This window comes from Solanum verrucosum, unplaced genomic scaffold (assembly GCF_900185275.1).
Source record: "Solanum verrucosum unplaced genomic scaffold, falcon-dt-bn FXZP01000280.1, whole genome shotgun sequence".
NCBI lineage: Eukaryota > Viridiplantae > Streptophyta > Magnoliopsida > Solanales > Solanaceae > Solanum > Solanum verrucosum.
In genome coordinates this window covers 3,877,953-3,900,094 of record NW_026019982.1, presented here as the reverse complement: position 1 = coordinate 3,900,094, position 22,142 = coordinate 3,877,953, and the positions used below count along the sequence as shown (strand labels likewise).

The 22,142-nt window shown below is 32.5% G+C and overlaps 3 protein-coding genes and 1 pseudogene across 4 annotated transcripts; 1 reads left to right on the top strand and 3 right to left on the bottom strand.

Moving 5' to 3' along the window:
* Window positions 1–735: 735 nt before the first annotated feature.
* On the bottom strand, window positions 736–2,239 carry LOC125817488 (uncharacterized; annotated as a pseudogene).
* Window positions 2,240–5,454: 3,215 nt separating this feature from the next.
* Window positions 5,455–6,638, bottom strand: LOC125817493 (pentatricopeptide repeat-containing protein At3g14580, mitochondrial). Its single transcript, XM_049497032.1, has one exon. The coding sequence runs from the start codon at window positions 6,616–6,618 to the stop codon at window positions 5,455–5,457; it is 1,164 nt and encodes a 387-aa protein (XP_049352989.1). The 5' UTR covers window positions 6,619–6,638.
* Window positions 6,639–9,860: 3,222 nt separating this feature from the next.
* On the bottom strand, window positions 9,861–11,726 carry LOC125817498 (glucan endo-1,3-beta-D-glucosidase-like). Its single transcript, XM_049497042.1, has 4 exons — window positions 11,659–11,726; window positions 11,163–11,191; window positions 10,457–10,691; window positions 9,861–9,977 (listed from the first exon to the last, which is right to left on the bottom strand). The coding sequence occupies exons 1-4, from the start codon at window positions 11,705–11,707 to the stop codon at window positions 9,952–9,954; spliced, it is 339 nt and encodes a 112-aa protein (XP_049352999.1). The 5' UTR covers window positions 11,708–11,726; the 3' UTR covers window positions 9,861–9,951.
* Window positions 11,727–16,302: 4,576 nt separating this feature from the next.
* LOC125817482 (mitogen-activated protein kinase 19-like) lies at window positions 16,303–22,001 on the top strand. 2 transcript variants are annotated; one of them, XM_049497017.1, is made up of 10 exons: window positions 16,303–16,832; window positions 18,133–18,541; window positions 18,652–18,779; window positions 18,948–19,007; window positions 19,698–19,847; window positions 19,942–20,097; window positions 20,237–20,448; window positions 20,551–20,652; window positions 20,932–21,095; window positions 21,352–22,001. In XM_049497017.1, the coding sequence occupies exons 1-10, from the start codon at window positions 16,806–16,808 to the stop codon at window positions 21,723–21,725; spliced, it is 1,782 nt and encodes a 593-aa protein (XP_049352974.1). In that variant the 5' UTR covers window positions 16,303–16,805; the 3' UTR covers window positions 21,726–22,001. The 2 variants fall into 2 exon arrangements, with proteins under 2 accessions (XP_049352974.1, XP_049352975.1); XM_049497018.1 differs by having other exon boundaries at window positions 21,458–21,594.
* Window positions 22,002–22,142: the final 141 nt, after the last annotated feature.

Below are 22,142 nucleotides of genomic sequence, written 5' to 3'. Positions count from 1 at the left end.
CTCCTATGATATTCCATCACTAGAAATTTCAACTATATGGACTCTCTTGTTTCTCTATTTTCCTCTCTATTCCATCAATGCCAAAATTGTTTGGGAGCATTAAATAAAATAGCCGGTAATAATGTTTTTCGGTTGATTTAGTTCGATTTTTTTATATTATTGATATAGTTTATTGGTTATCGATTTGTACGCACATTAAATCGATAATCAAATCAATAAAAATATTTGTTAATGATAATCAATGTGGACTAAGCTCTTCCTCGATTTTGCTTTTTTTGTTTAGTTGAGGTTGTATTAAAAAATTTAGTGCCACTAAATGGTTGGTACATAACAAAAAACTAATAATCAAACTGATAGATCAATATATATATATATATATATATAAAAAATACAAAATCATTTATTATTTTTGGCTACAAATTGACACAAAACTAAGATGTGCAAAATAATAAAAATTACATGAAAATTTTGGATAAAACTCCATTTACTATGCTCTCTAAGGATAGTTTACCTTTTCAACTCTCCTCATCAAGTCATTACCAAATTATTCTTGCAAAAATTAACCAACATTATAAAAATTACAAAAAAATAAAAAAATGTGAATAAGTTGATCATCACCTGAACCAAGTATCTTTGGTTTAGACCCTGTATACGTATTAAGAAAACATACTAAGTACAAATTAGATTTCTGAATCCAAATTCTGTAAAGTTCAAAATCCTGAATCCATCTCTGACTCAGGAAGTAGTAACGGCAGCCTGACCCTGTCTTGCTTTAAGTACAAGCTCCTCTGTAGTTGATCCAATAATTTCATTAGCCCTCTTAAGTCCAATACAAAAATACCTTCCAATTTCATCCTTAGACACAATCCCTAGTTTCTCTAGCTTTTGCACTGCATCATCTACATCAAAATTACAACTTATAGCAAATCTCTCCTTGATCAACTCCTCACATCGCGTATCGAGATCTAACAACGTTGCTTTTCCTTGTTCCATTAGTATAAAATACGAAATTATAACTTCTTTAACTTCTTGTTGTATCACATCGTCACATAAATGAAGTAACGTACCCCTTCCACTATCTAGTTGTTTATCGTACATCGATTGAGTAATCAAATTTTGATATTGTGCCATATTTTGTTGAAATGTGAAGTATATCTTGGCACAATAACCTATTACTGTCGATAGAATAGCAAAGAGGACCCACGCGTCAGCTTGAGGCATGTCAAGAGATGTTACAACAGCGAATAGACCTACTACCGCGGATGCAATAAATTGTACCCAATCCATTGGTGTTAAACTAGGGTTTTTTTTTCTCAGGCAACACAATTTCTAAATCAGCCATCGGTATATTTTTCAAATGTTTGACATAAATACCCCTATCGGGTTTTTCGTCCTCCTCACTAGCACGTCTATAGATGACGATGATCCTCTCGAACGTTGGCTCTTGAATCGTGATCTTGCTAAGTACATTGGGCAATGTTAGCTCCATGTTTTGTATTCGAATTCTTTCCACGTAAAAATCTTGTTCCTCCTCGGATGGTATTCGTTTCTTTCGTGGTTTTTTATTACGTTTATATATCTTTTTACCAAAAAATTTATCCCCTCCCGTCTTTTTCATCAACCATTTCCAAGTACGTGCAATGATCATATCGATTTTTTCCATGATGAACCAATCTGTTGTTCTATCTATGCCTATCCCACGACGAAAAATCACATACTTGTCAGCGAACTCAGGGAGTTTTTCATCGCGTGGGTGGCAAGCAAAGTATTTCGACAAAAGTTTAGTGTCAAGTTTTGATTCATCAACCGTTATTGGAAGGTTCAATAAGTACTGACCTGAATTCGCAATCTCTAATTCTTCATCACTAGCAATTTTGAAATTACTCTTGTCCATGACTTGGAATAAGTATGTTAAGAAATTTTGTTCTAGCTCATCTATGTCATCATCGTTTAATTTTTGTTGCTCTAGACTTTGGGCCCCGTGGACGGGGTCAAATAAGGCGTATAAGCCCATTAGGTCTTCGAATTGAATGTTGTACCATGCGCGAATAGTGTATTGAACTCTCTTGCATAGCTTGAGAAATTCATCGCGATCAGAATCATTCTCAATTAAATTTGCTAGTGTCATGATCAATCTTGATTTGAGTACGGGAATAACCGATTCGCGTTCTAATCGTATTACCTCCTTCTTCTTCTCTTTTTTCTTAGTAGTGTCCATTGTGTTCGATTAATTTGAATTCGTGTTAGAAATGAAACAGGATGTTACATTTTCTAACTTTATATAAACATAAAAAATTAATACTATAACTGTAAGGAGATAAATAAGGTAACAATTGTAAAAATTGTAGGAATTAATGAATGGATGAAAGGTACTAAGTAACTGTATTTTTGTACTGTTGCCATTGATTTTTTGTTTGTGGGATATGTTTCTTTTGAAGTATTTGTGACGTTTGTTGTTTTCTCTAAAATATTTGACTCAGTAAAAACACAAGAATTTCTAATCTACTTACATATGTTTTAAAATTTTATACACTCAAGGTATAAATTTTTATTTTTATTTTATTTTTAGTATCGACTATCGAGTTACGTATAGAATAATTATGATAAATATATTAACTAACCTACTATTAAAGGTTAAAATCAACTTAAATATGACTATCCAACCTATTTTTTTCCAACAAGACTCCACAACTCATCACCTACTTCTTCATCTAAAGGCTAAAAAATAATGAACAATAATATATTTGGTGTATTCTCACAAGAGTGATTTGGTGAGGCCCGAGGGTGATGTGTACCTCTTACTCTTGTCTTGTGAAGATAAAGAGGTTGTTTCAGAAAAATCGTCGGTTCAAATAAAGTATATAAATTAGCCATTTCAGAAAAAAGAAAAGAGCATTATCAACAATAAGCACTAGAATAACTAATACCAAGGGAACAACAAGTAATAATAAAAGTCAAGAATAAGATAGATGGGGATTACTAATAGGAAAAATAATTAACGCTTTAATTTTAAAATAATACCAACAATTTAATTTTAAAAGTATTGGAGAAATCTATAGATTTTAAATTCTCGATCGACCTCTATAAATTGAAATCACTTTTTCCCATAATGTTTTCTCTTCTTTTTTTTTTAATGGGAATCTATATTGAGAGTGGAGTATATTTGGGTATATATCAAATTGTTGAACTAAAGGGGATCACATCACATGGTTTAATATTAGTTGTTCAATATGTACCATCCAATTCTCTATATTGACCTAACTTCTAGAGCTAATAAGATTTTCTTCCATCTACATCCACCATCTTAAATTAATTTGCTTTAATCTTCTAGCCTTTAATTAATTAAAGCAATTTGCTATTCCAAATGCACTATCACCAAATAAAGTTTGCCTAACCCAAAATATTTTATTTGTCATAATTTACGTGGTGATACTTGATTGAATACAAAATTTAGAAAAAAAAAAGATATTTAAAAATTTTAATCCAAAACAAACCATAGACATATATGTAATTATAAATAATCTCATTTGAAGAAATGAAATTTTTTAAGTAAAACAATTTGTAATTAAGTATAGCATTTTTTTAAAACAAATTAAAAAGAAAAGTATGATATATACGCTAAATTTGAACTTTCAAGTTTCGTTTCATTTAGTTGCATGAGATAAAGATGAGAAGAAAGAAAATCCTTTAAGTTATATACAAGTTATAATCTTATTTTATTTATGTTTGTGTAGTATATAATATATAGTCATCAATTTAGGTGGAATTATGAACAGAAAAATTTCCACCCAAATATAATGATATCTTTTCGTTCTAAAAGTCAAAATATTGGAGCATCGAATGATTCAAAAGCTATTTAAAAATAGAATGTTTGAACACTAGGTTGTTCAACATGCTTATTTTAATTATATATCAAACATATATGTTGGAATAGTTTTTGATCCCTTAAATTATTGATTGGTGCATATGGAATCATATATTATACGATTTTGAAGGGTGGAGTGTAGGGATAAGTTCCTCAGCCACAAAACTTGATTACTATTGGATCATACTTGGTTTAACTACACATATCTTTGTTGGGATATAATACGTAGATAGATATTTTAACTTAGTCTCCACGAGTAGATGAGCATATTAACTTTCGTAGTGACCATATAGACACTTCAATTTGACATAAATGTGTCTCGCAAATACTTTAACTTTAAAAATGCACATCTGGATATCTTTAAGAGGGTGTATTCTCAAAGTTCTGAAATTGAAATTATTTTTTTGGTTGGTTGGCTAGGGGAGGGTAATTTATGAAAGTGAGACTTTTACGACGTAAATCCAAATCAGTTTGAGTTTGCATTTTAAGTAGGTATTGGACATTGTGTGAGAAACAAAAAGAAAAAGAAATATATATTAATTACTTTTGTGTGGCTAAATGTCATGTTTCCTTTATGTGCCTATTTAAAGCCCAAATCTTCTTTCAAGAGATCCATCTACTCTTTTAAGTTCAAGTTTTCTCTTTAAAAAATACTATAGATTGGTGCTATTTTATTTTAATTTTTCTTTCTTTTTTACAATATGGCAACCTTAGTACCTGAGAATTTGTCATGCATCAAGAATTGCAATGACTTGAGCAACTTTGACCTCTCTCAAGAAAACCACGCCCTTCTCATGTCATTGCTTGACGAAACTCAAGGCATAGATGATCATGATCATGACCACGATGACGAGAGATTAGCAAGTGTGATTAGATCTCTTGAAGTCGAAATCAATCAACATACCATGAAGGGACATGAATTGTTTCAAGAAAATAATCAAGGGGTTGCCAATTTAGAGTACTATAATTGGCAACCTTGTGATCAAAGTCAAAATAATTCAAAATCCAATAATATTGAGTTAAATTGGATGGAAATTGAGATGGATATCACCCCTAAAGATGACATGAAATTTTTGGACATGGAGACAAATAATCAAGAAATTGATGGTGTGTCTCAATATTGTTATGGTGTTTGCTTAGAGGAAAACAATAATAATTCTTTTTTGTGGGAAGAGCAATATCCTCATCACTAAGACTAGGTTAACAGTTTTTGTTCAACATATGTAAATTGAATTTTAAAATAAGAAGAAAATATTGTTCTATCTATCATGAGAGCTAGAGCTATGATAGCAACATCTTAATATTCAGATGTATATTCAAATTCAGACGTCTTAATCTTAATGAAAACAAATGAGATCGTCTTGTCTGCAAGAATCTCACCATAAGTATAGGTAGTACAACAACCTCCATCAGGATACAAGCAACCAAGAATCTTCTTCCACATACTCATCCTTAGGACGAATCCATATCTCACCATTTGCTTCAATACCCAGTCTATCATGAGAGCTAAAGCTATGATAGCAACATCTTAATATTCAGATGTACATTTAGATTCATACGTCTTAATCTTAATGAAAACAAATGAGATCTTAGTCTGCAAGAATCTCATCGTAAGAATAGGTAGTACAACAACCTCCATCAGGAAACAAGCAACCAAGAATCTTCTTCCACATACCCATCCTCGGAACGAATCCATGTCTCACCATTTGCTTCAATACCCAGTCTAAATCTCCAACAAGCTTACCATCACAAAGGCCATGTACTATCACCTTATAAGACTCGAAACTTGGATTCACTCTCTTATCGATCATTACAGCCATGAAATCTTTCGCCTCCAAATACCTCTTAACATCAAGCAAAGCATACAACACCTCCTGATAAGTCCCTGGATTCGGATCACAACCTTTCAGCATTACTTTCTTGAACATATCAATCCCCTCGTCAACTCGCCTTTGCTTCCTAAGCCCTGATATCAACGTGTTAAACACGATGGCATCTGGTTCAACATCCTCATTCCCCATCCTCTCTAACAAACTCAATGCCTCATCAACGCGACCATGATCACATAATGCATGCATTATGGTAGAAAAAGTTCTAACATTGGGTGAACAATTCTGTTTAGGAAATTCATCAAACACCTTATATGCAGCAGCTATCTCTCCACAACGACAAAGTCCTTTAATGATTATATTCAAACAACAAGCATCAATCTCAACACCCAACTCGGAACCGCGAAAGTAAACCTTATGAATAACATCAAATTGCTTAGTATTCACAAGCAAATTCAGTAAAAAATTGAAAGTTTTCACAGTGGGAAAACACTTATAATTAGGCATATCGAAAAAGGTATCAATTGCTCTGTTAATTCTACCAGCTAAATGCCCATAAATCTTAATAACATTATAGAAAAACTCATCAGAAAGTCTACATTTCCTTTGGATTTTGATTTTCTCCATAAGGGATTCAATTGCATCAAAATTCTTAGCAATTGCTAAGTTCTTGACAACTACACTATAAATGGCTTCATTGGGTCTGTAATCTTTTCGATTTGAGATTTGATTGAGTAGAGTTAGAGCTGAATTTGGGTTTTTGAGATTTTGGAAAATCTTGATTACTTCATTTGAGCTTAACCAATCTGAATTTTGGATTTGAGATGATGAAAATGGAGATGATGGGGTTCCAAGATTTGATCTTGGGAGAGAAAATGGAAAATATAATTTGTGATTTATGGCTCTGTATCGACATGAAAACATTGTTCTATATGAGTTGATGACACTCTGTAGGGAAAGAAATGTATGTACACAGCACAGAGCGCACACTAAAATACAACCCCAAAAAATTTGAGTTTAAACATAGTCGATCGCGTTGAAAATAGAAGTCTTGTTTCGTGACATATAAATTCCAAAAAAAAAGTAAGAGGCTACATTTTGAAAATAATAATATCGTTTAATAGATGAATTCATAAAAATTGAGGTCAAACAGAATGCATACGTATTATGAAAAGTTCATAGATTAATACACATTAAAACTTGAAATAATTCTAAATTTATGTTTCGTGTTGTATAAACTACAAAGAGTGATGTTCACATTTTGAAAAAAAATTAGTACTGCCAATAGATCCACAAAATTTGAGCTCTAATAGAGTTGGTCACTCAAAATCTGAAAATTTTATTGATACACATGATTTTAATTTGATGTTATTCTAAAAATAATGGGGTACCGTTTAATAGTTTGTCACCAATGAACTCATAAAATTTGAGCTCAAATAGAGACAAACATGCATATTTTGAAAAATTCATGAACTAATACAAATGAAAATTTGAGATAATCCCAAACTCATATTCCGTAACATATAAATTACCAAAAAAACGGCGTTCACGTTTCGAAAATAATGAGTATTATTGAATAGGTTGTCACCAATGAACCCATAAAATTTGAAATCAAACTTGATCCCATATATTTTGAAAAATTTATGGACTAATACACCGAAAAATCAAGATAATTCTAAATTCTTATTTCATGACACATAAACTCAAAAAATAGCCATGTCTGCCTATTAAAAAAAATGAGTGTCACTTAATAGGTCATCACCAATTGACCAACAACATTTCATCTCAAACATAGTCAAAAACACATTCCGAAAAATTTTACACACACGTAAAACAAAAAAAATCGCCTAATTTCTACTGAGTGGCCACTAATTGCTAAAAAATTGGTGTCGATTATGGTGAGTCTAAAGATATTATTCCCCAGGTCATTACGTAGGATCATGTAAAGTTTTAACCAAAAAAAGTTTCCAAAATCTCGTAGTATGAAAAAATTTATGTACTAACACACGCAAAAAACTAGCACTATCACCTAATTCCTCCAACATGACCCATAAATGCTAAAAAAAAAGTGGCATAGATCATGGTGAAACTATAGTATTGTTCCTCCAGGTCATTACGGAGGGTCCTATTTTTGTTGAAAGTCGATCTTTTTGCGAAACCTTTACGTAACCCTTTGTAGGGAGCAATACGTAATCACGCCAATTTTTGGCGTTTAGGGGCCAGCCAATTTATGAAAATTGGGTGGTTTTATCTATTTTTCGTGTGTTAGCATGAATGATATTGACTTCCCATTGTCTTTTTTGCAAAACCGTTACGGAATCCTCCGTAGGGAGTTGGAGAGCAATATGTAATGTCTCATAATTTTTTGAGGTTATTTGAAGGAATTAGGCGATTTTCTCAGTGTCAGTAATATATATATGTTTTGGAAAATGTTTTCCAAATCAATACATTTTCCTCAAATTTAACGAAAATGACTTCCCTTCAAAACTTAAGGAAAACATTTTCCAAAACTCTTTTCCAACATTTTTTTAGTTGAAAAAACCAATTCCCTCAAACTAGCCCCCCCTCCCCGCTCCCACCCCCACCCCCAAAAATAAAATAAATTTTAAAGCTTGTTTTTAAAAAATGTTTTTAAATTCAATTTTTTTACCCCACCCTCACCCCTACCCCAGCCCCCTACCACCACCCCCCTCCGAAAAAAAATATTAAAAGTTATTTTTAAAATATATTTCTAATTTCAATTTTTTATTTTTCTACCCTTCACCCCCTACACTCGCCCCCCATCAACCCCCTATCAGCCCCTTAAAAAAAAAAATTGTTTTTAAAAAATATTTTCAACTTCAATTTTTTATTTTTTCACCCCTATCCTCGACCCATCCCCGTCAACCCCCCCACCCCCACCCCACCCCCAATATTTTTTTAACTTTGTTTAAACAATATTTTCTATTTTTTCACCCCTAACCCCCCCCCCCCCCCCTCCAAAAAAAAAAATTAAGTTTATTTTAAAAAAATATTTTCGACTTCAAAATTTTATTTTTTCACCCCTACCCTTGACCCTCCAACCCACCCCATACCACCCCCCTCCACCCTCCAAAACAAAAATTTAAGTTTGTTTTTAAAAAATATTTCCAACTTCAAAATTTCATTTTTTTCACCCCTACCCTCGACCACCTCACCCCCTACCAGCCCCCCCAAAAACCCGGCCCCCACCCACCCCCTACCAAGCCCCCCACCCCCCAAATTATTTTTTTTAAGTTTGTTCTTAAAAAATATTTTCAACTTTAAAATTTCATTTTTTCACCCCTACCCTCGACCCCCTCCCCCCCCACCAAACCCCAACCACCCCCCCTCCAAAAAAAAAAATTAAGTTTGTTTTTAAAAAATATTTTCAAGTTCAAATTTTTATTTTTTCACCCTTACCCTCGACCCTCTCCCCCCCCCCCCCCCAAAAAAAAAAAAAAAATTTAAGTTTGTTTTTAAAAAATATTTTCAATTTCAAAAATTATTTTCTACTCTAGTAAAAATAAAAGATATTTCTCAAAAACATTTTTCATTCATAAATTAAACACTAAAAATCATTTCCGAAAAATATTTTCTACTCACCAACTAAACATGAGAAAATAAGTCAAAAATCTACTTGTTTTCCATGAAAACATTTTCCTTCATACCAAACACACCCATAGTCTCACCATTTTTTGGGCATTTAGATCTCATGAATATTTTGGTGATATGACTTCCGATCAACTTTTTTGCGAAACCTTTACGAAAAGGGAGTTTGGGGAGCAGTTTGTATAGTCTCACCATTTTTTTAGGCAATTTCAGGCTAATTAGCGGCCAATATTTTGGTGATATAATTTCCAGTTATTTTTTTTGTAAAATTTTTACGGAATCTTCCGTAGGGAGTTGAAGGAACAATACTTGTGTTACCTGGACCAAATTTAACATCTTTTTTATGTTTATTTTCTAAATTTTACGTGACATATAAGATTTTTTACATTACATTATTTTTTCTGCTACAAATTTTCTCCTCTATTTCAATAAATTTAAAATTTGAATCATCTGCGAAATTAATTCTTTTTAGATTAACAATTTAAAAAAGTCTATGTAAGATGCAGGATACCAAGCATTTAATGAGAAGCATACAATATCTTTTATTGATATTATAAGGGGGCTACATGACCACATTTTATAAAATAAATAACAATGGACCTCTTAATTTAGCTGCTTATCCTAATCGTGTTTATCCTAATCATGTCTTCACTCATAGATACAGCTGCCATAACCTGCCATTATCAAGATTTCATATTAATAAAAAGTTTTTATCGTTGCACAAATATTACGACATATATTTAAAATCAAAAGTTTCAAAAATCTTATAACTACTTTAATGTTATAGCATGTTTAGGTTTTAATAATCTACTATTCCTTTGAAAATAGTTTTTTGTCACAAGTGCTTTTCAGAAAAAGAGTTTTTGACCACTAACGATCTGTATCTGACTAATCAATTTGAAAAACACATTAGTCAATATTGGTGCATCAATTTGTAAGCCAAAGTTCCCAAGAACTTTATGAGAAAAACTATATTTTTTTTAGCTTTGAAAAATTGTTTCCACTACTACTTATTTCTTCAAAAGCTTGACTAAAACAAACACTTTTAGTTGTTCAGAAACTTGATCAAACATGTTATAAGTATGATCGAGTCAAACTACGTTAGGTTAAATTGTGTTACGTAAATTAAAAATTTGATAAGGAGAGTACTTACTTGGATCTGTCAAGACAATTAAGGCAGAATTACCAAAGTGACAATTCCATTGATTTCTTCCTTTAGATTGATAATAAAGATTCATGGCAATAGAAGCATGGTTCATGAGATTATCTGGTGAAAAACAAGTGCAACCCTTTTGCAATATTCTACAATCCACTTGAGAACATGCATAATTTATATTTTCTTCTAATGTTTTTGATTCTGATGAAGGTTTAGCCACACACCAAGTTTTCTACAAAAAAATAAAAATAAAAAAAATGTAAAAAACATTAGTATTCCTTTCACTATTAATTAACTTGTAATGAAAACATGAATGGTCAATTATTGTTGAGAGGTTTTGAAAGAGTTGTTCGGATGGGTAAGAAAGACTTCTATCTATCCAATTTAAGTTCAAGATCGATTAAAAGAGTTACGTCCAGTAGGGTTGAGCCCTTCATCCCTAATAGAAAATGAAAGGAATTGGTAGTGAAAGACCAGATCCTTTGTTTCCATCAATTATAGAGTAGTATTTATGCATCAATTCTTTGTTTTTAGTTTGTCCAGAAAAGAATGATTTTTTTTTCTATATGTAATAGTAATTTAATTTTAAATTTCTTATTTATAATCCGACAAACTACAAATTTCAAAACTCTTATTTTATTCTTAAATTTTGGGTCCTAACAAATAAAAAAAGGAATATATGATTTTGAGTTGTTGAAGTTACCTGTTCATTTGCTAACACCAATGTCCCCACTACAAAAAATAAAAATAAGAATGAAACAACCTTAAGTATCATTTTTAGCAACCATTAAACAAGAGGAGAGTAAAGAGCATATCCTCAAATTTATTTGAGAAGATTCAACATTTATTATATATATTTTGTAAAATATTCAATATTTACTATATATATTTTGTAACATTTTCAACATAAGGCAGTCAGATAAACCTCTTGCGTCCCCCCTAATTCCATTCATGCAAATGCATGCCACATGTAGAATTTTATCTAAGGAGATTCAAAAATATTCTTTTATGTGGAAAAGATTCAATAAAAAACAATTATTACAATATCAACAAATTACGAACATAAATAAATCCTTAAATGAAATGAAAGAAATAAACAATTATGTACAAATATGAATGAGAAATAAGCAAAGTACACGTATAACAATATCACGTTCAGTATAATCTCACGAATCGGAGTTCGGAGAAAGTGTACAAACCTGAAATGTGGGACAAAAGTAGGAAAAGGATGAGAGTTGCTTTAGCCATAGGTAATAATTGAGTGATTGTTGAGGTTTTTATTCATTGAGAACAAAAGGTGCAAATTTAAAGGAGTGAAAAAGGTAGATTAATAACGGTTATATTTATTGTATTTAAGAGCCGTTACAACTTAAGTGGGGGTAAAATGGACAAAAGACAAGTCCATTAGGAGGATTTTTGTGGTGGTTTATATTCTTGACTTTATTGCAAACTTGTAGTGGTGTGTTATTTGTAATTTATTAAAGAAAAGTTAGTGCTATTTTATTGTGCAAATTGTCTTTTTATATTCTAATAATGAAGGAATAGGTGATTTTAGTAACCGTTTGGATGGTTATATTTGGGAGTGATTGTTTGTATGGTAGGAGTGGTGGGGGGAGGGGTGGGGAGTTGATGGTGGGTCGTGGTGGCGGTTGTGATGATGATGGTGATTTTGATGATAGCAGTTGATGGTGGTGATAATGTGATTGACAAATGATGATAATGATAGTAGTAATGGTTGTAATGAGCGACTGTTAGTGGTGTTGATTGGTGATAGTGATTGGTGATGATGGAAATTGGGAGAGGTATAGTTGTTGATAGTAATTGGTAATTGTGATGGTTGGTCGTAGTTGACCGATGATGGTAGTGGTCGTCAATAATGATATTGTGATAATGAAGGCGGTTGGTGTGGTAGTGACTAGCGATGGTGGTAATTAATGATCGTGATGGTGGTTATGATTCTTGTTCGATGATGGCTACTGGTAATTGATTGTAATGATTGGCTAGTGAGCAACGATTGAGTGGTAATTGTGATGATAAAGATGATTTCACAATAATTTTGTTATGGTGCTTGTTCAGCGATGTGGCTCAGAGCCACGACTGAGAATAGTGATTGTACAATGATTGCCAGTTAAATACGGACAGAACAATAAAAAGAACCATCTTTACAAGTTTTCTTTTAATGATATTAAAACTTTATTCAAAAGCTAAATAATTCAAACTTACTCAACTCATTAAAAGTGATCAAATCTTAATAAAATAAATTCATTTAATAGTTAGAGGTTCAAATCTCTATTGAAGTGTAACTAAATGAGGCTTGAGCTTAACCCCGTGCTCATCAACATGGGTTGTGGTGTACTGGTGAGAGTGATTCACCCTTAATCAGAGGTCTCGAGTTCGAGCTCTGGGTATGAAAAAATCTTGTCATGCTCTAATCAATTCACTTCGCAATTTTCATACTCGTCTTAGTAAACTATTAATACATATATACTAATAACCGCCAAATTATATTAACATTACTTTTTTTTAAAAGATCTCATATTATTAAAAATATTATTTTATAAAATATTCTTATCAACTTTTAATACATGACTTTGTTCACACATTCAACAGAGCGGAAGCTTCAAAGAATATGCCAAGGAATGACGTAATACCCCATTCATTAGGGAAGAGGGGCCACAATTCATAGTGATAAGTGATAACTCAGAAAAGCTAAACTTTACCAATAATTTAATAATAATGATCTTAATAAATTAAAAATGAATGGACCACATTTTAGCAAAGAAACTGAAAAGTTGTAATGGAAGCATTCAAGTACATGCAGTGCAGGAATATAATTTTATTTTAGATTCCCCCACCATTGACTCAACAAGAAAAGAAAAAAACATAAAAAATAAAAAATGAAATCATGTGTTGTTTTTTTGTGGTGTTTGTACAAAAGTTGCAAGTTGTGACTTGTGGCCAACTAATAAATAAATACTCTAGCCGTTTTAATTTATGTGACACTTTTTAAATTTTGAAATTCAAATAAGTCTATCTATTTTTACCGTATATTTTTTATATATCTTTTACTTATTTTGAATTATCAACTATTGTGACTTGTAATATTTTTTACGTAATTTACAAATATATAAATTTTATTTCAAAAAAATTAAAGATTTTACGCGCAAATTTCTTGTCAAAATTAAATTGTTTGACTCTCAAATGTCACGGGACAAAGGGAGTATATATAATTATGAACAAAAATAAGATGTTGAATCAAAAGAGTTGAAGTTAATGAATTCGGTTATATATATAATATATATATATAAAAGTTGGATCAAAATTATTGTGTTTAGTCAAATTCATATCTTACCTATTAAGTAGTTTTCCCCTAATGAATTGTCATAAAGGGGATAAAAAAATGTACAATCCAATTAAATGAAGCTTCAAAATTGCTTAATCAAATTTCATAGAAATTAAAATTAGAATTTAACAATAACTTGAAGATTAAAAATGTTATTAATCCAAACACAACACATTAGGTGATATTTTTCATTGTTTAAGATTTACTAAGAAGAAATTACATAATACTTGTGTGTTTGGCGAAAGATAATAGTATTAATTAAAATAGAGGACACAAACTTAACTCGGCTTTTCATATTTCTTTTCATATATGAATGTCCTTGTTGAATTGGTTGAAAGATCGAATCGTCCAAATAAAATCAAGTTCAACAATCAACATAATCGATTTAAATTTCATAAATATTTAATAAAAATATAGTTGATAAATGCACAAACAGATCCAAACGATCAAAAAATAAAATATATGATGGAACAAATTGCTTTTTTTTTGCTTGCAATTTGTAATTTACACATGGTGTGTCTCCCTAGTCCCTTCATTACCTCAGCTCCCAATCTTGTGTTCATCAACTTTAGACAATTCTTTTAATTGCCCCCACCAATAATTCATCCATTTTTATACTGTGTATACACCAACCCCCTCTACTTATCCCCCCCCCCACCCCTACCCCAAAAAAACTTATGTGTTTTATTTTTTGATTTCTCATTTGGTGTTCAATATTTATGTTACAATTCGACTAAATTCAAATTTACATTGAAAAATTTTAAATTGAAGGATAAAACACTCCCTAACATAACAAAGACGATTTCGCGATTAAACAAAAACCTATGTGTTAATTTGGCAACTAAGGAACGCAACGTCACATCTAAGTGCCACGTGATATTAACCCTTCAACTTTTCTTTATAATATTTTATTTGCCACGCATATTTAATCACATAAGAAAGTTTATTTTTAAGTTTTTAAAGTTGATGGTGAGTGTGAGAGAGCAACTTAAACAGAATCTACTAGATTCAATTATGGGGGGGGGGGGGGGGGTATATTTATATAATATTAAAAAAAATTGACTTAGATTAATTTAGGTTCATATTACATACACGATATGATTTATTATAGAAGAACCGATCATTATTAGAATTATTTTATTTTCATAACTGAAAATTAAGATTTCTAATTATGTTGATTATAACTCATTAAAGTAGAAGCGCTCCTAATAAGAGGTTTTGTATTGTTAGAATTGAAAATCGAGATTTCTAATTAAGATTTTTTTTTAATTTATCCCTATCACATATTTTTATAAGGAACAATAACTATAAATAAAACTTCTACAGAATTTCTACCAACTTTTCTTATTTAAATTAATTTTTGTGGGCATGTGGTTGGATTGTTGATGAAAATGCATATTAATTATGATTAAGTGAGTAAAATATATGTGCAAATATGTATTATATATTTTATGATTAGGTGTAAACAAATATAAAATATATGGTAACATTATGTGGTGTTAGTTGAGCTTTCTGTCATCAAAATTATGAATGGTGGTTGAATGATATCCCAAAGTAATATTTAGCAGGTAGTGACTAAGTTTATGATTTATTTTTAGAAATGAATTGAATAGTTAATAAACAATTGATTAATCATTAAAATAATATTTAGTAATAATAAAGGCAACACTAGTGTTGCACAAAAGACATTATGGAAACATCCAAACACAAATTGATTTATTTTTTAACCTTTAGGAGATGTTGCATTCACTTTATTAGTATTATAATAATTATTTTAAGTGTATAATTACCATGATCTTTGAGGCATGCTTCATGAATTAGTAAAAATAATTTAAAAAGACTTGTATTTGTATATTATTATGTGAAATGTTTGCATGTGTATGATTTATATATTTATTTATGTATCGTTCACATTATACTTTCAATTTAATCACTATCATGTAACAAATAATTTGAGCATCAAATATTCTATGTATATTTACAAAAATTTAAGTTATATGCTTTAAATAATAGGATATATATTTTTCATAACATCATATTAAATTGATTTACATTGTGTAAATATATTTTACATAAAAACAAGTCTACTAAGATCAATGTTGTAGTAAAAAATTTAAAAAATGATATCAATACTTTAAAAAGTGAACAATGAATAAATCATTACGTGTGTAATTTTAATAGTTATATCTAAAAATTTATTGTTATTTGTATATACTATTTTTAGCAAAGCACAAAGCAACTCAACAACAATAAACTATCTAATTAATTTATATTTTTCACTTTATTAAATAAATTAATCCTAATAAGTTAAATCGATTAATATAAAAACTCAAATTCACCACCTTATCTTTTGAAGTATTGAAAGATAAGCCCATGAAGTTTATTAAATTAAACATATGCCCCTAGCCGTATAAAAGGACCGTACCAATTACAGTGAACGGATAAAGTTTATTTTTTTTTAATCTTTTTCGATCCACAAACTTTTCATCCTTTATAAAAGGACCCCTCTATTTCTCAAATTCTCTTCTTCTTTCTCCTGTCTTCCTTCTCGTATCTGTTCTTCCGTCTTTTCTCTGTCTCTTCTGTCAATTACCATTAGATCTTCGAAACCCATTAAGGGTTTGCTCATAATTTGAATTTCTGTTCAGCTTCTTTCGAATTTTTTGGTATTTTTTGTTGTTTTTTGTGTAGCAGTAGTGTGAGGAATCTTGGTGGGTTCTTTAGAAGTGGATGAGTGAGCTGGTAGTGGAGTTTTTTCAGTGTGTTTAAGTTCCTGAATTGGGGAAAAACGAAGAGGATTTTCGGTTTTGGTGATACGGAGCAGCTGTCGGTGGTGGAATTGCAGCTGATTTTTGGTTAATTCTGGTTTTGGTGTTTGTAGTTTGGGTTTGATTTGATCTTTGGTGTAAGATCTAGGAAAAATTACAAGAAAGTAGAAGTGGATATAGTGTAGGCATTTTTTGAGATTATTGGTGTATTGGGTTGTTGGGAATTCTCGAAATTATGATGCAACAAGATCATCGCAAGAAGGTTTTTATCTCTTTCTCACTGTGAAAAAATTGATTTTGTGTTACTCAAGAACCGAGGGTTAATCGGAAACAACCTCTCTACCTCCCGAGGTAGGGGTAAGGTCTGTGAAAATTTACCCTCACTAGATTCTACTTGTTATTGCATTGGCTATGTTGTTGCTGCTACTCAAGGAGAGATCTTGAAGAAAGATGAGGGTGTTGTTCATAATTTTTTACTTTTCGAGAGCTTAGAAGTTTTAGCTCAACAATGTTTGCATGAATTGAATATATAATCACCATAAGCAAAAATGAACTGAATCTAGCTGAAGATATTTGGGTTTAGTGTCAGTTGGAATTCTTAATTTCTGGTGAGTTCTCTTAGTAAGTGTTTGGCAATAGATTTGGTTGATATTTGAGAAAAAAACAGTTTTTGAAGCTGAAGTTGTAAAATGGTATTTGGAAGTAAGAAGTTGTGATTGGACATGCATTTTGATTGTGAAAAAAAGTTGAAGGTTTGTGTGTGGAAAAAGAAAATTCACTTGATAAGCTGGTCTAGATCATCAAACTTGAAAAACTCTTCAAAAACTAACCAAAAGATCACTCCAATAAATAACCAAACAATGTTTTGAAATGTTTCTTGAAAAAGAGAAGGAAAAAATCCCCATATCCATACATCCCCTTTCCTTCAGTTTCTTGATTGTAAGAAGCATAAGTTTTTTCTTAAAAAAGTTCAGGTCCATATTGCTGTTAAAGAAAGCAGCTTAATTAGGGTAGAAATATTTTTGTTTTTGGAACTTGAGGGTATGTAGGTGAATCACTTAACTAGTCTTCTATTTGTTGATGTTATTTAGCATTATTAAATCTCTAGTTGCATTACCCTTTATGAGTGAAAAAATGGTTCTTGGAATTTGTGATTTTATTTGTGTTTGAAGACAGCCTTTTAGTTACTCTTCTATCATAGTTTTGAAGAATGTTTTCATTTTGCTTCTTAGGAAAAAAGCAACCTTATGATTGTGAAGGTTTCTTACTCTTTACTTCATGCTAGTTGGTCTATTTGTTGAATGAGATCAAATTCTTATTTTCTTGTCCTTTTTTTGGTTGTGAAAGTAGATCAAACTCTGCTTTCAGTTGATAACCGTTCCTTGTTTCTCATACTGTGAATGGTTTGCTTATTAAGTGATACAAATCATATTTGTAACTTGGTTTGGTGGACAACCTTGTGGAAGTATAGTTCGAAATATCAATGTAAAAATTCTGTTGTTTCATAACAGGTCCCACTTGTCAGTGGAAGTATTTATTTGGTACTTTCTTTAATGTTTCAGAATACCAAAGAAGTGGAGTTCTTTACAGAGTATGGAGAGGCAAATAGGTATAAAATCCTGGAAGTTGTAGGGAAGGGAAGCTATGGAGTTGTTTGTGCTGCCATTGACACTCATACTGGAGAAAAAGTGGCAATTAAGAAAATAACTGATATTTTCGAGCACGCCTCTGATGCTATTCGAATTTTGCGCGAAATTAAATTGCTTAGACTTTTAAGGCATCCTGATATCGTGGACATCAAGAGAATCATGTTACCACCTTCAAAACGAGACTTCAAAGATATTTATGTTGTTTTTGAGCTTATGGAATCTGATCTTCACCATGTTATTAAGGCTAATGATGACTTGTCACATGAACACCATCGCTTTTTTCTATATCAGATGCTACGAGCACTGAAATATATGCACACAGGTAAATTATCTTGTGAATGTGGTAACTAGTACTTTCCCCCCCCCCCCCTCTCTGAGCGGGTATGAGGTATTCTATATTATCAATGTCTGACTTGTATGTATTTGTTTCAGCGAATGTGTACCATCGAGATCTTAAGCCGAAAAATATATTGGCAAATGCAAACTGTAAACTCAAAATATGTGACTTAGGATTGGCAAGGGTTTCATTCAATGATACTCCAACCACAGCACTTTGGACGGTATGCTTTCTTTAGATCTTTGTCCCATCCATGATCAATGTCAGTAATGGCGTTTTATTTTTCTTGATATTGGGTAAACTTTACTTGAAGTGCAAAATCATGCATTATTAATATCTTCAGTTTTTGATGTAATAATTAATTGACTGTGTCTTTTGACACACCATGCAGGATTATGTTGCTACAAGGTGGTACAGGGCTCCTGAACTATGTGGATCTTTCTTTTCCAAGGTAGTTCATGCTAACAATGTGCCACTTGCTCTGTCTTTTAATTAATAATTTCTTAGCAGGTGGTAGTTTTTCATGTAATAATAATACACTCTACGTCCCTTCCAATACATTCATCCCCGGGGCTTGGACAAGGAACAAGGGTATAGAGAGAACCACCACCAAAGATGGTGCACATAATTAGTTGAAATGGAAAGTTTACATGAATAGTTCTGTGTTCGATTCGTTTGTCCCTCTTAGGATTGCAGGTTTGGCCATTCTGTAGTCAATCATTTTATGCACTGGGCCAGGGATTGAGCATTTATACTGTTAGTTGTTTCGCTAGTTTTAGTTAGTTTTGATGCCATTGAAGTATCATGTATCGGTTCTTATTTCCCAATAGCTATAGGAAGGCAAAAAGGTACTTGTCCCACTCTTCTTGCAGCGTCTGATGTGCTGATGATACGGTTAGAAACTGTGGTATTTTGGTTAGAATACCAATTTTATTTAAGTCAATACATTATAAGTGTATTTGAGTGATGTGTAGATTACAACCGTTCTTGTTCAGGGAGGACTATTGAACTCTCCTGGAAGTTGAATTATCTATTCTTCAGGTAACTGTGTCAGGTCCTGCGTTAATTTTTCTGCGGGGTCTTACTGATGTTTTTGCAGATTTGTTATCTAAATCTTTATCTTGTGCTTGCATTCCTTCAGTATACACCTGCCATTGATATTTGGAGTATCGGCTGCATTTTCGCGGAGGTACTGACAGGAAAACCATTGTTCCCGGGAAAAAGTGTTGTTCATCAGTTAGATTTGATGACTGATCTTCTTGGGACGCCATCAGCTGATACCATATCTGGGGTAAGAACCTTCAGCCTATTTGCTTTTGGGTGGATAAGTGGATGTCAGCCTTATCTTGCAACATATTAATATTAGAGTCCTCTCTTGAGTGTAGGTTCGTAATGAGAAGGCAAGAAAGTATTTGACAAGCATGCGGAAAAAGAATCCAGTTCCTTTTACAGAGAAATTTCCAGGTGCAGATCCTCTGGTGCTCCGATTGTTGCAGAGGTTGTTAGCATTTGATCCAAAGGATCGACCTACTGCTGAAGAGGTATTTTTGCCTCCTAATATGTCCCTAATTTTAACATTAGCATAAATGGTATCCTTCTATTCTCATCCTTACCTTGCTCTCATAGTTGGTTCTAATTTTGCTTCCGCGGGTTCCCTTCCTCTTCCTCCATTTCCTTTAGGCTTTGTCCGATCCTTATTTTAAGGGACTGGCCAAGATTGAGAGGGAACCTTCTTGTCGACCAATCTCAAATCTGGAATTTGAATTTGAGAAACGAAGGCTAACAAAGGAGGACATTAAGGAACTAATTTTTCGGGAGATATTGGAATATCATCCTCAACTCCAAAAGGATTACATTGCTGGAAATGATGGCACAAATTATCTCTATCCTAGGTTCTAACAAGCTCCTTGACTCATTTTATTTCTTATTTTAGTTGCATATTTTATCTTATTTCAATTTGTGATTAACTTTGTGGAAGTTGTTTACATTTGCAGTGCAACAGGTCAGTTTAGAAGGCAATTTGCTTATCTTGAGGAAAATAATGGTAAAAGTGGGCCAGTTATTCCTCTTGGAAGAAAGCACGTCTCTCTTCCACGGTAAGATTATACAGGATTCGTTTTTGTCAATTTTGTTGCTTAGTTTTCACCAGTACAACTTCGCCTCATTTAAGCTTCTCTTTGTTCTTTTGTTGCTTATATTTATTGGAGAAGTGATTGTGATTGAGGAAGCAAGATAAGTTGCTTACAAAGTTTTAAAATCGTTCAGGTTCTTGGGAATAACAAGAAGTGTTTCATAGTGGGAATTACTGTCCGTGCTGTCTCATATTTTCTTTGTTTTTCTCGGGCTTAATCACATATGTTCCTAAATGTGTGCAGATCTGCGGTCAATTTCAGTACTGATCCCCCCAAAGCTAGGCAGAACTTCTCTGTGTTTGATCATACACAAGCAACAGAAAAATCATCTACTGATGTCAGAGTCGCAGAGAAAATTTCAGGAACTATACAAAACATTTCACGACCACCACATCGAGTCCATGCAGGTACAGTTAAACACGTATTTACTGTTTGGTCTACTACTGTCCGATGCAATATTATATCAAATGTCTGTCGATGAAACAAAGTCTATTTTGTTACCATGTGTAATTCAACTGCGTCTAAATTTATCCTCCCATGGAATGGAGGAAATCAAAAGTGAATCAGACATGATCGCGTCTACACAGACCCTCGATGAATGTACATACATAGCAGCACATGATTACATGATTGTTCTCAAATAGTCATTTCTATCCTTTTCAGCCAAACCTGGGAGAGTTGTAGGACCAATTTTACCATATGACGGAAGAATGCTTACACAGAATACTGGCCTCCTTCCTCATGGCATTTCTCCACATTATATGTTCAGGATGAACCCGGGGAATCGAGAGAAGTGTGGGACAGAAGCCAAGGACACCACTCAAGTTAGACCCCTACCTGCACAATGCAACATGAGTGTTGAGATGAACACCAACCCGTATTATCCGATACAAGAAAAAGTAGCACAGTTGGGTGGTCAAATTGCAATAGATGCAAAACTACTACAGGCACAAACCCAATTTGGTGCAGTCAGTGCTGCAGCTGTTGCAGTTGCAGCTCACAGAGAGGTTGGCACCATCCAGTATAGCCTGACTTAGCAAACTGTATCCAGACGTTCTTTCAATGAACGGAGTAAATCCACGTTGGAGGTGAAAGAATTCTAGGACTGCATGTTCATCTAACCAAGCAGCCCTATCGAAGATTCAATGATGAAACATACATCATACGTCTGGTTAGGTCTCTTTGCCTAAATTTTAGGCATTTCTTTGTTCAGTTTACCCTGTGAGTTGGTACCTATGCTCCTGTAAATTTTAGGCTGTAGCTACTGCATTATTGATTCTATCAATGAATAAAAACTATCGTTCTTCGTGCCATTGCTTCCTTGCATGTCATTTTTTCTAAAATTGAAGGGCCTTCTTGTTGTGATCTGATCCGAATTGTTTTTAATACAACAACATACTCGGTATAATCCCACAAGTGGGGTCGAAGGAGGGGACGATGTACACTGTGGAGGT

What these genes read in the sequence shown, in the direction of transcription:
- LOC125817493 (XM_049497032.1), bottom strand. Translation starts at nt 6,618, where the DNA reads ATGTTTTCATGTCGATACAGAGCCATAAATCACAAATTATATTTTCCA.
- LOC125817498 (XM_049497042.1), bottom strand. Translation starts at nt 11,707, where the DNA reads ATGGCTAAAGCAACTCTCATCCTTTTCCTACTTTTGTCCCACATTTCA. An exon ending in ACTTTTGTCCCACATTTCAG is followed by an intron (nt 11,192 to 11,658) that starts GTTTGTACACTT and finishes TATTTTTTGTAG; the next exon opens with TGGGGACATTGGTGTTAGCA. An exon ending in AATTGTCTTGACAGATCCAA is followed by an intron (nt 9,978 to 10,456) that starts GTAAGTACTCTC and finishes TGATAATGGCAG; the next exon opens with GTTATGGCAGCTGTATCTAT.
- LOC125817482 (XM_049497017.1), top strand. Translation starts at nt 16,806, where the DNA reads ATGATGCAACAAGATCATCGCAAGAAG. An exon ending in AACAAGATCATCGCAAGAAG is followed by an intron (nt 16,833 to 18,132) that starts GTTTTTATCTCT and finishes TTAATGTTTCAG; the next exon opens with AATACCAAAGAAGTGGAGTT. An exon ending in CAGCTGATACCATATCTGGG is followed by an intron (nt 19,848 to 19,941) that starts GTAAGAACCTTC and finishes TCTTGAGTGTAG; the next exon opens with GTTCGTAATGAGAAGGCAAG.